Source organism: Ailuropoda melanoleuca, chromosome 4 (assembly GCF_002007445.2).
Source record: "Ailuropoda melanoleuca isolate Jingjing chromosome 4, ASM200744v2, whole genome shotgun sequence".
Lineage (NCBI taxonomy): Eukaryota > Metazoa > Chordata > Mammalia > Carnivora > Ursidae > Ailuropoda > Ailuropoda melanoleuca.
Genome location: NC_048221.1, coordinates 110,155,163 through 110,170,410, shown reverse-complemented (window position 1 = coordinate 110,170,410; position 15,248 = coordinate 110,155,163). Strand labels below are relative to the sequence as shown.

The 15,248-nt window shown below is 39.4% G+C and overlaps 1 protein-coding gene across 1 annotated transcript in view; it reads left to right on the top strand.

Annotated features, from left to right (window-relative positions):
- The window catches only part of MTA3 (metastasis associated 1 family member 3), a 159,872-nt gene that overhangs the window by 83,358 nt on the left and 61,266 nt on the right, over nucleotides 1–15,248 (top strand). Inside the window, exon 7 of the mRNA XM_034659594.1 lies at nucleotides 3,156–3,255. Within this exon, the coding sequence (XP_034515485.1) occupies nucleotides 3,156–3,255 (100 nt within the window). The remainder of the gene's footprint in view (nucleotides 1–3,155; nucleotides 3,256–15,248) is intronic.

Below are 15,248 nucleotides of genomic sequence, written 5' to 3'. Positions count from 1 at the left end.
TTCTTTTTCTAGTTATGTAAGAAGACCTAATTATGTATCACACCACTTCCTAAATATGTAACCTTTAGGTTTTGTTTGAGAATAGATTTATTAATTTACTAAGAAAAATAATAAATGCTTCTTGTAAAAATTTGAGCACTAAGGAACAGTATAAATGAAATTCAACACCTGAAATCACGAAAAGAGGTAAAAGAGGTAACTTTTTTACTCTGGACAGGGATTATTCAGGTGTCAGTAATAATGTGCACCTCGAATTCCTCTTACGGTGCTTGCATATGAGTAGGGCCTATTGCCAAGCATATATATGGTTTTTCTTTGAGAGCTTTAAGCCTGGCTGCCTGAGTGGCTCCTCCCACCACCTACCCCCGCCTCCTTTAAGAAAATGAATGGGACAAAAATTTATTTTTATTTTTCAATTATAAAAGTAAATGATGCTCATGGGGGAATTACTGCAAAGCAGAGGGTAAATGAGATTATCATAGCATTGTAAATAGTGGAAAAATTGATAAGTGAATTGAGGCATATTCAGTGGCGGAATATTACTTTACAACAATGAAAATGAATGAATTAGAGGGATATAAAATGCAAAGAGATAAATCTCAAAAATAATGTTGAGTGAGGATACACATCGTATGATCACTTATAAAGAGTTTTATAATGTACAAACAATGTCTTATTTCATGAATGGGCATATAGATGCATATGCTTATCTATGTATGTATGAGTTCTGGGAATGTGTATAAGAGGCTCTAAAATTTCTAGTATTTATTTCCTTAAAAAATGGACCAAAAATGGCAAAATATTAGACAGATACAGACATGAGTAGAAGGGTCTTCATTATGTTCTCTAATTTTTATCATAACACAGAGGAAAAAAGGGCCTCAGCCCTCCTTTAACACTGTTCATAGTGCCTGTCTCCATGGAAGTCACACATCACGTTGGTGGCTAGGCATTCAGGCTCCAGCGGCCACACACCTAGCCACTGGTCATCGGATGGACACCTGGAGTACATAGTTGGGGAAGCCAGTCCAGTGGATAGATGAGACTGAAGATTTGGGAGTGGAAATGAATCAGTAGTGGAGACTCTAGACAGGTTACCCAGATCTGGGATTATTTAGTAGACATTGCGATTTCAAGTTTGATTTTCATTGTTTTTTCCTTTTCCTCATTGCCAAGGACCATAACATTTCCTTTTTTCTTTGAAGCCAGCATGAGAGACACCAAAGAGATGCACCTGTGGCTTTTTCAATTTTTGTTTAAAAAAAGATCTTCTAAATACAAATTAAGACCATAATCAGATACCATTGCACATCCCACCAGAAGGGTTCAATTTAAAAGAGTGCATTGGAATAGGGGTGGAGTGGCAAGCACTCTCCCATCATGCTGCTGGGAGTGTGAGTTGGCATAGCCGCTTGGCTATCGGAGACACAGCCTTTACATTCACTCCTGAATGTATACTCAGCAGATAAGCATACCTACACCTGTGCACCGGAAGATACATATACAGATGGCGTCAGTGGCACTACCCAGTGTAGCCCCAAACTGGACACAGACGTCCATCAACAGTAGAGCAGGGGTGGGGATGGGGCGTCATACAAAGAAACGCTCCATGGCAAGGAAAATGAAGGAATACAGGAATGGCCAGTAGCATGCGTGAGTCCATAAACATATTTTGAACAGAAGAAGCTGGATGTGAAAAGAGTACATAGTATGCACTTTTATTAAGTTCTCCAATGAGCAAAACTAACCCATGGTGTTAGAATCCATTATGGTGGTTCCCTTTTGGGAAGAGGAAGGAAATACAGATCAGGAAGGAGCACGAGGAGTCTTCTGGGGTGCTGTTGCTTTCTGTTTCTTGCCCTGGGTGTTAGTGACATGATTGGGTTCACTTTGCAATTACTGCATAGCTGTACAATGTGTGCTTTTGTGCACCTGTGTTTTATGTTAATTAGAACATTTAAAAAATTTCTTCCTCAGCCAACATGCTTAAAATACAACAAGAGAGGGGAAAGAATAAAACACAAACAACAAGCAGCAAGTCTTATGTTCATTTCATGCTTTATCTGTGGGAAGGCCTTCTGAATCATTAAGTGAAAAAAATGTTGTAATTGTTTTTTGTTTTGTTTTGTTTTAATGGAAATCTGTTATATCTTGAGCCCTTATAGGAAGAGGTTGCTACAATTGATGATAACTCATTTCAAGGAAAAAAATGTCATTGGGATTTCACAATTTGGGGATAAAAAAGTAGAGCTTGTTTTGCAGTAATTGTCAAACTCTGCAGCTTATTTACTTCCCATTTTTTTGTAAGCACAGTTCAATACCAAATTGTTTACTCCATGGATTTCATAATAGGTCTTTCCCTCCTTCTTTATGGCACACAGATCACTTTTTCTCCATTTCCTTATAATGACCCATATATAGTAAATTGGCTTGTCGATGCCTAAATCTTACAGAAAATACTTTTTATTTGATACTTGATTCCCAAATATCCACGAACTTGTTTGACTTTTTTTTTCTTCTCTCTTTCCTTTATTTTTTCTCCGTAGTACATGTCCACCTGACAGCTACGTTTGTTATTTACCTATGTAAATTTACCGGTCTTCCTGTGTAAAGAAAAGTATTGCCCAAGATGGGCCCCAGCCATAAAGACCATGGAAAATAGTCCTCTGCAGCCTGTTTAGAGGATTACCTCTTGGAGGCTGATACACTCAGGAATGATGAGTTTCTGAGATTGCTAGATGCAGGCAGAGGTTGGTTCCATCCATGTGCCATCTCCCGTCTCTGAAGTGGCCGAAGCAAATTGCCTGGTGCGGTCCACTCCAGGAGATCGTCCCTGAATGACCGCACCATGGGCAAGAAGGCAACGAGTCCTCCTGCTGCGGAAAGGAACTGTAGCAGAGACGAATGTGTAGAGCTCTTCTTGGCCAGCGCTGTTCTTTGCACAGGAAGAAACTGGGACATTTCACCCCAGGCCCAACATGCGTTGGAGACAAGGCTGAGATTCACACTCAGACCTCAACTTGCAGCCCCTGGATCCTCACCACCGACTTAGAATTTGCATGCACTACCCAATGCATGGTTTTGTTTTGTTTTTTTAAACATAGAAAAAATAACAGAGTCTTAACGTTTCCTCTTTGTTTTGGTGGCTTATTCAGTGCTGTGGGGACATTCGCTCGAGCCCTTGATTGCAGCAGTTCTGTGAGGCAGCCGAGTCTGCATATGAGCGCAGCTGCAGCGTCGCGAGACATCACCCTGGTAAGATGCTTTTTGAAATTTAGGGGTTATTATTTCCTCTGCTACTTCAGTTTTAAAGCCAGTATCGCATGTTGTAGATGGGAGCGCTTTCTGGTGGAAGAACTTTCTGGCTCTTCGCCCTGCTGACTGCTAGGTTGATTTGGCTCGCCTGATTGGTTAACTGGGGATAGGGTGTCCCATTCCGAAGTCCCCTCTTGTGTTTGTGAGCTGAGACAAATAAGAATGACTGTTGATGGAGTAGCTATGAAATGGTAGAAGAATATTCTGGGGAAGACAATTTAACATTCCGACCCATCTCTCTTCACTTGTATGCTTTTTTTCTTGTAGTCTGTCTATGGACTTAAATCGTTGTACATCGTATATAATGCTTTACAGGGCTTTTTTCGTGGACGTAACCACCTCTTAAAACTGTTGCTATAGGAGTTATTTGGTTGTCATGTCATTATTCAGTATCAATAAAGTTTTTGTGTCTGTTCATTAGAAGGAGGTTCTGGTTCTGTACTTCATTTCATTACATGATGGTTGCTTCTTCTAAGACTATTTCCTTTTTTCCTTTCATGATCAAGAGAAATTTCCCATATTTGGGTTATACCACTAATGCCTGCTGTGGCCAGGCATTGAGCTTGGCGCTTGCCTTCTTTCTCTGCACCCTCCAGCAAAGTGGACCTGCAGGTTTTTGCCAATTGAAGTTATTCTGCATTTGACTACCACAGCCCTTTGAGGCAAGCATAGTAGGATGCTTATTTTACAGATGAAAAAACCAAGGCTTGGCAAGCTTAAATTATTTGAACAATAGCCATTACATGTAATAAAGGTTTCCTTTTTTTTTTTTTTCCTCACAATACCATGGCTCTTTACAACCAGTTTATTAATGTAGATCTTCTTGCCTCTGCAGTTCCCTGAGACCGTTTATTAATGCTGGTTACATCATCACTCAGGACACTACATTATCCATCCTGCCTCTTCTGAATACTAGTTTCTGGTGACTTTCTTTGAAATCACCACTGTGCTCTGTTGATGATGACCACAAATGCAGGTCTTGCCCAGAATAGGCAGAAAAAATGTGAGCAGTAATTTTTCTGGTCCTGTTAAATTTATCATTCAGAGATTTATAGTATAAACTTAAATACATCTTCCAATCCTGTCTTCCTTTCAGTTCTTCAGACCATAATTGCTACCAAATAAAATGCCCGGAAGTCCTAAAAACATCTCCCCTCAAAATACATCCAAAACCTGACCACTCCTCTTTGTCTCAAGTTCTTCAATCCTAATCCAAACCTTCACACTTAGAGTACTGATGTTCAGTACCGCGTAACAGGTTTTCCCAGGTGTACTCCTAGCTTCAGCTCTGTTCTCTGATGGAATGGACTTTCTGGTTATATTCCAATTTGAAATGCCATAATAATATAAAAACAACAATAATATAAAAACTCATACTGGAATGCACATCAAATTTGTTTCTTACACTATAGATGATGGTGAAAGCATGAATATTCTGGCTCTTCTGTCGCCATTATGGAGCCCCTTTCTTTATGCTTTCTCAGAGACTAGACTGTTGTTTATAGGAGCGCGTTTTGTTTTCTCCATTTGTACATTAATATTTTATATAAAAGCTGAGGGGTTTCAAAATAGGTTTGTATTTTGTTTTTTAGAAATTGTGGAGTACTTTACTGAAGGAGTGAGAGTACAAGTGTCACATTTGTAAAAACCTTCAAAATCCTGTCACTAGATATTTCTGTGAACCAGATCTGTATGGAATCTAATCACCACTTGTATTTTTTTTCCTGTTCAAGGACATTTTCCCCCAATTCTAAAATCAATGTATGCTTTCTTGAAAAATTGTCAAATTTAATATAGCGGCAGCCAAAACGAAAGTCTCGTTCTCATTACCCAGAGTAGAATTTTCTTACCGTTTTGTAATATTTCCTTTCGGCCACTCTTTGTGCATTATAAACAGTAATAGCAGCAAATTACAGAATAGTACAGAGGATAATGTAATAAAACTCCACATAATGCCAGCTAAAACAAATGCTAGTATTTTAGTTCTTTGGATTAAAGAAAATTTCAACCATTATACTGTTGAGTCCCTAATATTCTCTCCCTAGTTCTGTTCTGCACCCTCCCCCCATACCTCTGACGCCCATCACCCCTGCCTCCTGTCAAGAGGCAGCCACTGTAACAGATCTGCTATGTATCTAGTCTGTGTTTTTCTAGTTTCACTGTGTATTTGTGTGTCCGAAAACAACATAAAGATTGTTTTGCATGTGTTTCAATTTACTCTGTGACATTTTGCTATTTGCTTGTTCTTGACATCTAGCTATGTTAATAAACACATACCCAGTTCACTCATTGTAACTACAGGGTAGTATTTGTAGTTCTCCTTCATGGACTACGACACCACATTATTTATGTATTCTCTTAACGATGAACATCTGGCATGCTTTAAAAACACTTTTCATTTGCTACTACCCATAATGCTGCTTTGAAAATTCCAACACATATCCTTTGTGAGCATGTATGCGAGCTTTCTGCCATAATGTGAATTGGAAGTTATTCATAGTAATTCATGGGGCTGCGCTCACTTTGAATTTGACCAAATGCAGCCAAGTTATTCTGCACACTAAGGTAGAAATTTATAATCCCACAAGCAGTCAGTGAATGTTTTTCTTTCCTCATCCATTTTCTTATATTGTCTTCAACTTTGTGTATTTTCAGGCTAAAATTTTTTACTAACCTGATGCTTATCTCATTTTAATGTGTTTCTTACTTAGTAAGGTTAAGCAGGTTTTCATATGTTTATTGGCTCTTCAGGGTTTTTCTTCTTTGTATTTTAGATTCATATCCTTTGTCCATTCTTCACTTGCATTATTTTACTTTTTTCTAGTAGTTTTAAAATGTTATTCATATTCAAGACTATAAATACATCTGGAGTTTAGTTTTAAGACTGGAATGAGGTGTAGGAGTCTCATTGTGCTTTTTTCCCCTATGGAAAATAAACATTCCAACACCTTTTATTGAATTGGTTGTTTCCTCATGATTTTGTAATGCTTCTCCTCTCTCTTATTTCAAGGTTTTAGATATGGTCAGGTCTGCTTCTGGATTTGTTACCTGTTCTCTTCTGTTTTGTGGGTCTGTCTGTCCCTGCGCAAGTACCACATTATAAAAAAGCTGATAAGTCCCACGTGAACTCTTTTGTTAACACATAGTGGAAGTCATTTAAATGGGAGTTTTGTACTTCGCCTCCTCCCACCATGTTTTCCCTAACAATATAAAATGAACACTTTCATATCATCATCGTAAGAATTGGAAAGTTTTTTTTTTTTAATGTTGCATGATCATGCTTGTATAGACAAACTCGTTACTTACATAGCCAGTCTCTTGTGGTTTAACACTGTTCTTCCGAGAGAATGCTTTTCAGATCCTCACTGCAGATGCTCTCCTGGTCATAGTGCAGGAGGTTCCCTCTCCCCTGTCTGAGGAGTGAGGCGGGCAAGCCTGCTCTTGAGAAGTACAGAGCTCTGTGACCGGGGCTGATTTGCCTGGAGATAGGTGTGAACAGGTGAAGAGCAGGTGCCTGGGCTTTGGGATCCCGTGCCAGCGACTCTCTGCTTCCCACTGGTGGTGCCTGGTGGGACAGCGGGCGAATTTTTTTTTCGGAGAGGGCAGTTTTTTGGATTCAGTATTGGTTTCTGTCTGTGAAGGCTGTTTGTAAAAGAAGCGTTTTAAAGAGAGCACAACCGATGTACCTTAATTAGTCTAAACACCATTTTGTGTGTATCTTTCCCAGTCCTGGCCTGCATACTCCTAGGCAGGGGCTTTTCACACGCTCCAGTGTTCTCATTTCTTCTGTTTTGTCTCCTTTGGTATTTAGCAGTTGGGAAGCCACTTCTGTATTACATCTATTATCTTAAATTGTTTACTACTCTGTTACTTTTTGAAGCAGAAGTGTACTCAGAGGCCCAGGAAATTGTGTTTTGTCATGTTTGTACAGCTGGTTTCAGAGATAGGGTTTGATCTGTGGTTGACTCTGAGGAATTCTCTCTCCCGGATTACCTCTTCTCTCTCCCGGATTACCTCTTCTCTCTCACTGTCGTTAAAATGGCTTGGGTTTAAAAATCTGTACTACTGTCTGTCTTGGATTACGCAGCACCAAAGATCTGCTCTTTTGTCTGCAACATTAAAATGCTTTGGTGTCCTGCTCTAACTACTCTAGGTTCAGCTTTACTTGGAGTTTTTCTGTATGTTGTTCTTGGGTTGAGATTATTTTCAGTGCCATAATATTGACATCTTTCAGAAGTCACAAAAGCAGGAAGAAGTCAATGCTCTTTGTTATTTCAGATGTTGTGACCTGCACCTTTAATCCTGTTTGCCCAGTGGTATCATGCCTTCTACTTGGATGTTAACATATAAGATCCTGGGGCATTACTATAGAAGTGAGAGGGAGTGGCTGCATATTGATTAATTATATGTTGATAACATGAACTCTGCAGAGAGGGCAGAGTTCTAGAACTACAGGACCTCAGGGGGCCTGTTCTATGTGATTTTCTTTATGGTTTTTCCTGTAAGGACTGCAGTTAGCTTTCAGCATTCCTAATCCGAAGCATCTGTTTATCCTAGACTCTGTATGCTATTTGTCGAGTCACCAGTAATGTTTTGGGAGGAGGTAATTAAGCTGCCTGCAGATCGCTAGGTCTGACACCCTTGTTTTGAGTTCTGTTAAAATCAAAGTGAGACCGAATTTCAAACACTGCTTTAAGATACATGATAAGATTTATAATTGTTAAAAAATTAACGTTGTCATGGAGGCTTTATAGATTTCACCCTTGTTTCATTAAAATGTAAAGTGTACTTTGTACAATATGCAAAGAAAGAAATGAAATCAGTTTACAACCTGCATTGACCTCTCTTCTCCCCTTTGTGGAAACAGAATTCCTTAAAACAAAGTAAACCCTGAGGTGGTCAGTAAGTGGTAGTTGGTGGAAGGCCTAGACCACCAGAGGTGGTCAGTAAGTGGTAGTTGGTGGTCTGCACCTTGCGGGTGGAGGGGCAGAATGCCACGTGCATTGGTAGGGAGCCTTGGTCTCGGAGAACAGGTAATCATGTAGGTATTAGATTTCTCATTTCCTTGGACCCTGAGGACTAAAGCAAGTTGGAGGACAGGATCTGAGAAAAAGAGTTTTTTGAGTGTTCAGAGCCTAGAAATCTTCAAGGATAGATCATATTAGAGATAATAGTGAAGTAACTTATATAAAGATTCATATTTAAGTAGTGACAGAATCAGGACTAGAGACGGGTTCTGTGATGCGGAGTCTGGTTCTGAGAAAGGTCAGTCTGTGTTGATTTGTAAGGAGGACACTGCATCCTGGAACACCTCTAGTTCTTCTATCTGATCTTTTTAAAATGCGGTTCTGATTTTGCTGTCTCCTATCTTACATCCTTTTTGTGGCTTTTAATTGCTTTCAGGGTAAAAACCCAGATCCTTGAAACAGTCAAAAAGAAAAACAAAATAACAGAAAAACAAAACAAAAAAAAACCCCAAACCAACCAACCAACAAACAAAAACCTGTGGGGTTTTGCCTGGCCCCTCTCTCCAGTCCCTTGCCCTAACACTGCGTCCTCTGGGACCCAGCCAGGCTGTAGCCGTCCTTTGGTTCCACGGTCTGTCTCCCGCCACAGGATCTCTGCCACTTTACTGCCCTTTGCCTGGATGCTCTCACAACCCCACCTTCACTCTTCATCTTTCCTCCTGTCTTGCCTAATGCATCTGTCTAAGGCAGATTCCTTCGTGATGTGCTCATGTGGAGAACCAGCCACATTCCTCCATGTTAGTTGTTTGTGATTAAACACTTATTTTTGCGATTATCTCATTAACGTGTGTCTCGCTGTCTTCTTCCCATTCCTTACATAACAGCTTGTGGCAGTCATTAGTATAGTGACTGCGTCCTCATTATCTTCACTGCTGAGTTCCCAGCACCAAGCGTAGTTCTTGGTTGATATCCTAGGTGTTCGGTAAATATCTGAGAATGAATAAATTAGTTCTGTCTCTGCAACATAAGACAATAGGCTTTATTAAAGTAGGTCTTTGGAGTATGTTATTTCTGTTAAATGTTAGCATTTTAATAAATCTTTACTGACTGCATCTCATCACTGAGAGTGATTATAAATTTGAATTCTAGCCTCATTGTGTCACCAGAGCTGAACATACACAGTCTAAAGACCAGGAATTATAGAAAGTTTTAGGCAATGGATATACTTGTTTAAAACCTGTGGTCAAGTAGGCACAACGTAAAATTTGCCATTTGAACCAGGTTTAAGTGTACTGTTCTCTGGCACGAAGTATTCACATTGTCATGCAGTCATCACCGGCGTCCATCTCCAGAATGTTTTCATCTTCCCCACCTGAAACTCTGTACTCATTAACTAATAGCTCCCTATTCCCCAGCCCTTGGCAACCACCATTCTGCTTTCTGTTGCTGTGATTTTGACTATTCTAGGTACTTCATTTAAATGGAACCGTATGGTATTTGCCCTTCTGTAACTTGCTTATTTCACTTAGCATAGTGTCTTCAGGTTCTTCTGTATTGTATTATCTGTCATCATTTCCTTCCTTTTTAAGGCTGCATAATATTTTATCATGCTCATTCTTCCATCAGTAGAAACTTGGGTTGCTTCTACCTTTTGGCTATTGAATAACACTGCCGTGAACATCGGGGTACAAACGGATACACTTTTATGATTCTATGGGCTTTTCCCCCTGGATGTATAGCTTATGATCCATTTAGTCTTATGCAAGTTACTTAACCTACCTGGCCTGAGTTTCCTCATCTGCATTGGGAATAATAGTAGTATAAAACCTACCTGTCCTGCTTCAGGGGGTTATCTACTGACAAGAGGGTAAACAGACACACCTCTATAAATTGCAGATGTATGTGTCCAAGCAGTGGCTCTCCAGAGCACGCCTTGGGGCAGTTTCTCCTGGGCTCCTGAATTCTCTGAGGGACATAGAACTCTATGAAATTGGCTACCCCAGTTGGGTGGAAGATAAGTGATTTATTTATTGCTATGGCACAAGTCTTAGCTTCCATCAACATTCCAGAAGAAATTACTTTGAACAGTTGATGCACCTTCTCTTAAGGTACTATTCACAAATACTGGGCTCTTCTGGCTCTTGAGGCTGTGTCCTCACTGGGAGAGGGAGCGTATGATGCCTCAGTGTCCTGAATAAGATCTCTGGCACCCTCCTTCCAGCCTCTGGAAAAGTCTATATCTGAGTTACCGTATGGCATTAATTTGGGAATTAAACGAGGTAATACTTGGAAATCATTTAGAACAGTGTCTGCACAGCAAGGGCTCAGTAATACTAGTTGTTTGTTGAGATGATAACAATGATACATTTTCTCCCCAATTTTGTTGAGTCTCATTTACTTTCTTTTTTTTTTTTTTTAAAGATTGTATTTATTTATTTGACAGAGATAGAGACAGCCAGAGAGAGAGGAAACACAAGCAGAGGGAGGGGAGAGGAAGAAGCAGGCTCATAGCAGAGGAGCCTGATGTGGGGCTCGATCCCACAACACTGGGATCACGCCCTGAGCCGAAGGCAGACGCTTAACCGCTGTGCCACCCAGGCGCCCCTCATTTACTTTCTTTTGATTATAGCATTATCGATTGTCTAAAAGGGCTTTTGTCATGCCATATTTACTGTCATTGTAGTAGATTATCAAGTTTGAACATGGTCATTAGATTATGATCGATCGTACATTTTCATATAATTATTTTGTTTTGTTTTGTTTTGTTCTGAGAGTGAGTGTGTGCACCAGGGCGGGGGGTGAAAGGGGCAGAAGGAGAGGGAGAAGCAGACTCCCCACTGAACATAGAGCCAGATGGGGGCTTGGTCCCAGGACCCTGGGATCATAACCTGAGCCGAAGTCAGGCACTTAACCCACTGAGCCACCCGGGTGCCCCATTTTAATATAATTGTTACAAGAGAATTATATGACTTAAAGTTCTTCCCCTTTAAACAAGCTATAATTTTTACAATAAAAGTTTTCCCAGCAAGAAGAACATGGAAAAAATGATTGACTTTCCTGAAAAGAGAAAGTCGACATAACCAGTAGTAATTTTATTCTTCAGATATTAACTCTATAAAAAATGCTAGCCATTAATCATGCACTTTTTTCTCTTTGTTTGTGAGTCCTGTTGAAATCACATATTCATTTAGGGCCTTGAGAGTACTGGGAATTTGAGGATGGTTTGCAGATCACAGTTATTACAACATATCAAGGAACTGTACTCAGCAGAATATATAAATCTTCATTTTTTAAAAAGATTTATTTATTTTGGGGGTGGCGCAGGGGGAGGGGCAGAGGTAGAGGGGGAGAGAGTCCCAAGCAGATTCTGCACTAAGCTTGGAGCCTGATGTGGGCTTCGATCTCACAACCCTGAGATCACAACCTGAGCTGAAACCAAAAGATGGTCACTTAGCTGACTGAGCCACCCAGGTGCCCCTAGAATATATAAATCTTTAGATTAACATTTTACATATTATTTTACATCAGAAATGTAGTCTTCAAAATGAATATAAAATTGATTAACTGAGAATTCCTATAATTTTTTTTAAACTCCGTTTCCTTAAACTTTAGAGTACTATCCATGTTTCCAAGGCTGTAAATTAGAATTAAAACTAATAAGACTACTACTGCAGTAAGAAATATGAAATATGAAATTATTCTTCCTTCTAAATATATCATTAAGGCAGGAAATGAATGTTACATAGTACTGTTATCTAATCTAGAGGCTTTAGTGAGATTTTCTAGTTGTTCCAGTTATGTTCTTTATAACAAAAGAAAAAAATTATTCTGGTCCAAAATCGACTTGAGAATCATTTATTGCCTTTAGTTTTCATACTGCTTTAATTTCCTCCAGTCCTGAACAGTTCCTCATTCTTTGTCTTTTGTGACCATGGCATTTTGAAAGTACAAGCCATTTATTTTGCAGAATGTCCCTTAGTTTGGATTGTGGTTATAATTTGATATAATTAGAATAAGTTTTTATTCTACTTAAGTCCATTTTGATCAGTTAAGTCAGGAGATTTTTTATTTTACCCTAAAGTTTTAAATTTATCAGTGTAATTTTTCATCATATTCTTTATTAGAATAATCTGGTAAGTCCCCAGTTATAACTAGCTTTTCATCCTGTTGTTGTTTATATGTGTCATTTCCCATTTTTTTCTTGATAGTTTTGCCAGATTTTTCTTTTTTATTGTCTAAAAGAATGCGATTTTAGTTCAGTTGATTTTTTTTTATTGTGTGTTTTCTATTTAGTTTTTTTCTTCCGTTTATTATTTTCTTCCTTCTACTTTTCTTTGGGTTTACTCTGTTATTCCTATTCCAGCTTTTTAAGACTAACTTTAGCCCATGAACTTTGTCTACTTTTCCATCATCAGTATTTAAAAGACTGTAAATGTACTTCTGTATCTACTATGCTTTTATATGTAGTCTTTTTTATTATCATTTGGTTCTAAGTATTTCTTAATTTACTTTATAATTTTGCATTTAATTGTGAGTTAATTTCCAAGGAAACGAGGTTCATAAATTTATCTTAATTGTCCTGGGGGTTGTGGTCAGAGAACATGTGTGATACCAGTTCTTTTAATATATTGCGATTTCCTTCAGGGCCTGGAACATAATCCTCCATAGGTTTTTGCTCCCCAGGTCTTACCCAATTTTACCTTGGCCTAGTAAAAAGGAAACTTTCTGTTTTTGTCCGTTCTGCTGTGTGGCAGTCTAGAAAATGCCTTCAAGATCAAACTCAAGTCGGTGTGGGAGCTTTCCTGTCCTACTTCTTCCTGAATTAGTTTAGCGTCCCCTTGCCTTCACTGGTTGTTCTTCAGTGTCCTCACACAGTTGTTAGGTATTTGTCTGGTTTGTGTCTAAAATCAGAGCCTGGGAGGGGAGGGGGAGAATTCCTAGTTCTCATACAAATGACATTTAGGGCCCTGGGGTTACTGTGGCCCTGCCACCCCATAGCTTTCTTGCGATAATAATCAAAAGGTACAATTGCACACAAGGACGTGGCTCAGGGTATCTTGTAGATTGATTTGAGTAAATGACAACTAAGTCTTAACAAATTTGATGATGAATGAGGTATTTTGATTTGAGTACTGTGCACTGAAGCAGAAGTTGAGAATGGATGGCATACTTCTCTTTTATATAAAAATGTTTTGCCTTGATCATGGTTTACAGTTTATACTCATAAGAGTTTATATTCACCTTCTGCTTAGAAAAAAACCTTATGCTCATTAATTTTTAAATAGATTTGGTGTTCTGAATGCTATAGTTTGTGCTGGAGGTATACGTGTCAAGTTTTTATAAAATGCTAATGGAGCAAATCAATAGTTAGGATTGAATATATATGTGTATCAGTTAGCTGTTGCCAAAATAATGCTACATGTTGCAGGCTGGGTTTCTGAGAAACAGACTCTAAGATGGAGATTTGTATGTAGGAAGTTTATTAGGTGTCAACACCTGTGGAAGAGAAGGGAAGGAAGCAGGATTGAACAGAGGAAGAAGGTGGGCTATGGTACACAATGAATGAACGCCTCAGCCAACTCCATGGATACTTCGAAAGGTTGTCCCAAATCAGGGTGACAGGCAGGACCTTTATATTCTTGCATCATTGGGTGAAGACTGCCCCAAGAAGAGGGCATGACCTTGGGTGATGAATCTTTCTTAAATTGAGATCATACCAAAGACGACAGCTGAGGGCTATCTGCTCACAGCACATCTAGCATGGAGTAAATAAGTTCTTTATTCTCAAAAGGGAAAACACTATTTATTACACTGCCCGGTCTGTCAGTGGCTTATAACAGCAAGCATTAATTCTTACGTACTCGTGTGCAGATTGCCTAGGATTCGGTTGAACTAGACTGGGCTACTTTAGGTGCCGGGCTGCAGGATGAGTCCAGATCTGCTCCATGTAGATCTCATCCTTGGGTGAAAAAAGCCAGTAGCTCAAGAGGGCAAGTCCAGACATGGAAACACATGTCAAGGCTCTATTATGTCNCAGTATTTATTACACTGCCCAGTCTGTCAGTGGCTTATAACAGCAAGCATTAATTCTTACGTACTCGTGTGCAGATTGCCTAGGATTCGGTTGNGTATTTATTACACTGCCCGGTCTGTCAGTGGCTTATAACAGCAAGCATTAATTCTTACGTACTCGTGTGCAGATTGCCTAGGATTCGGTTGAACTAGACTGGGCTACTTTAGGTGCCGGGCTGCAGGATGAGTCCAGATCTGCTCCATGTAGATCTCATCCTTGGGTGAAAAAAGCCAGTAGCTCAAGAGGGCAAGTCCAGACATGGAAACACATGTCAAGGCTCTATTATGTCACATATGTTGAACGTCTTCCTTGCCAGTCAGGTCACATGGCCAGGTGCAGTATCCGTGCAGTAGAAGAGTACTTTCCTGTTGAGGTCCAGAGGAGGGAGGGAGGATTTGCTGAATAATAATCTAGTCTACCACAGTGTGATTCTACTTAATGAACAAAAGATGAGGATTTCACTGCCAAGATTCCATTGTCAGTCTTTCTCCTAAAATACTTCTGTTTGTCATCTCCATCTGTTATGAATGAGATGAAATGTGACAACACCTTCACCACTATTTGGCCGAGAGAACAGCTTGTGCTGAGTTCTTATGATTTTTTAAATTTAGATTTGAATGGGTCTTGTCGTGTGTATCTGTATCTCTATTGAAAACATGGTATCTTTGCAAAGTATTTATCAAAGAGGGAAGACTTCCAGTTTTTTTACATTTAGTCTTTAAATTCTTTGTCTTTAAATTGTGGTATACATACAGTAAAGTGTATTAAGTACACTTAGGTGCATAGCTTATAAACTTTTATATATGTGTACATTCATGTAATTACCACCCAGATCTGGATAAAGAACACTACCAGGGGGCGCCTGGGTGGCACAGCGGTTAAGCGTCTGCCTT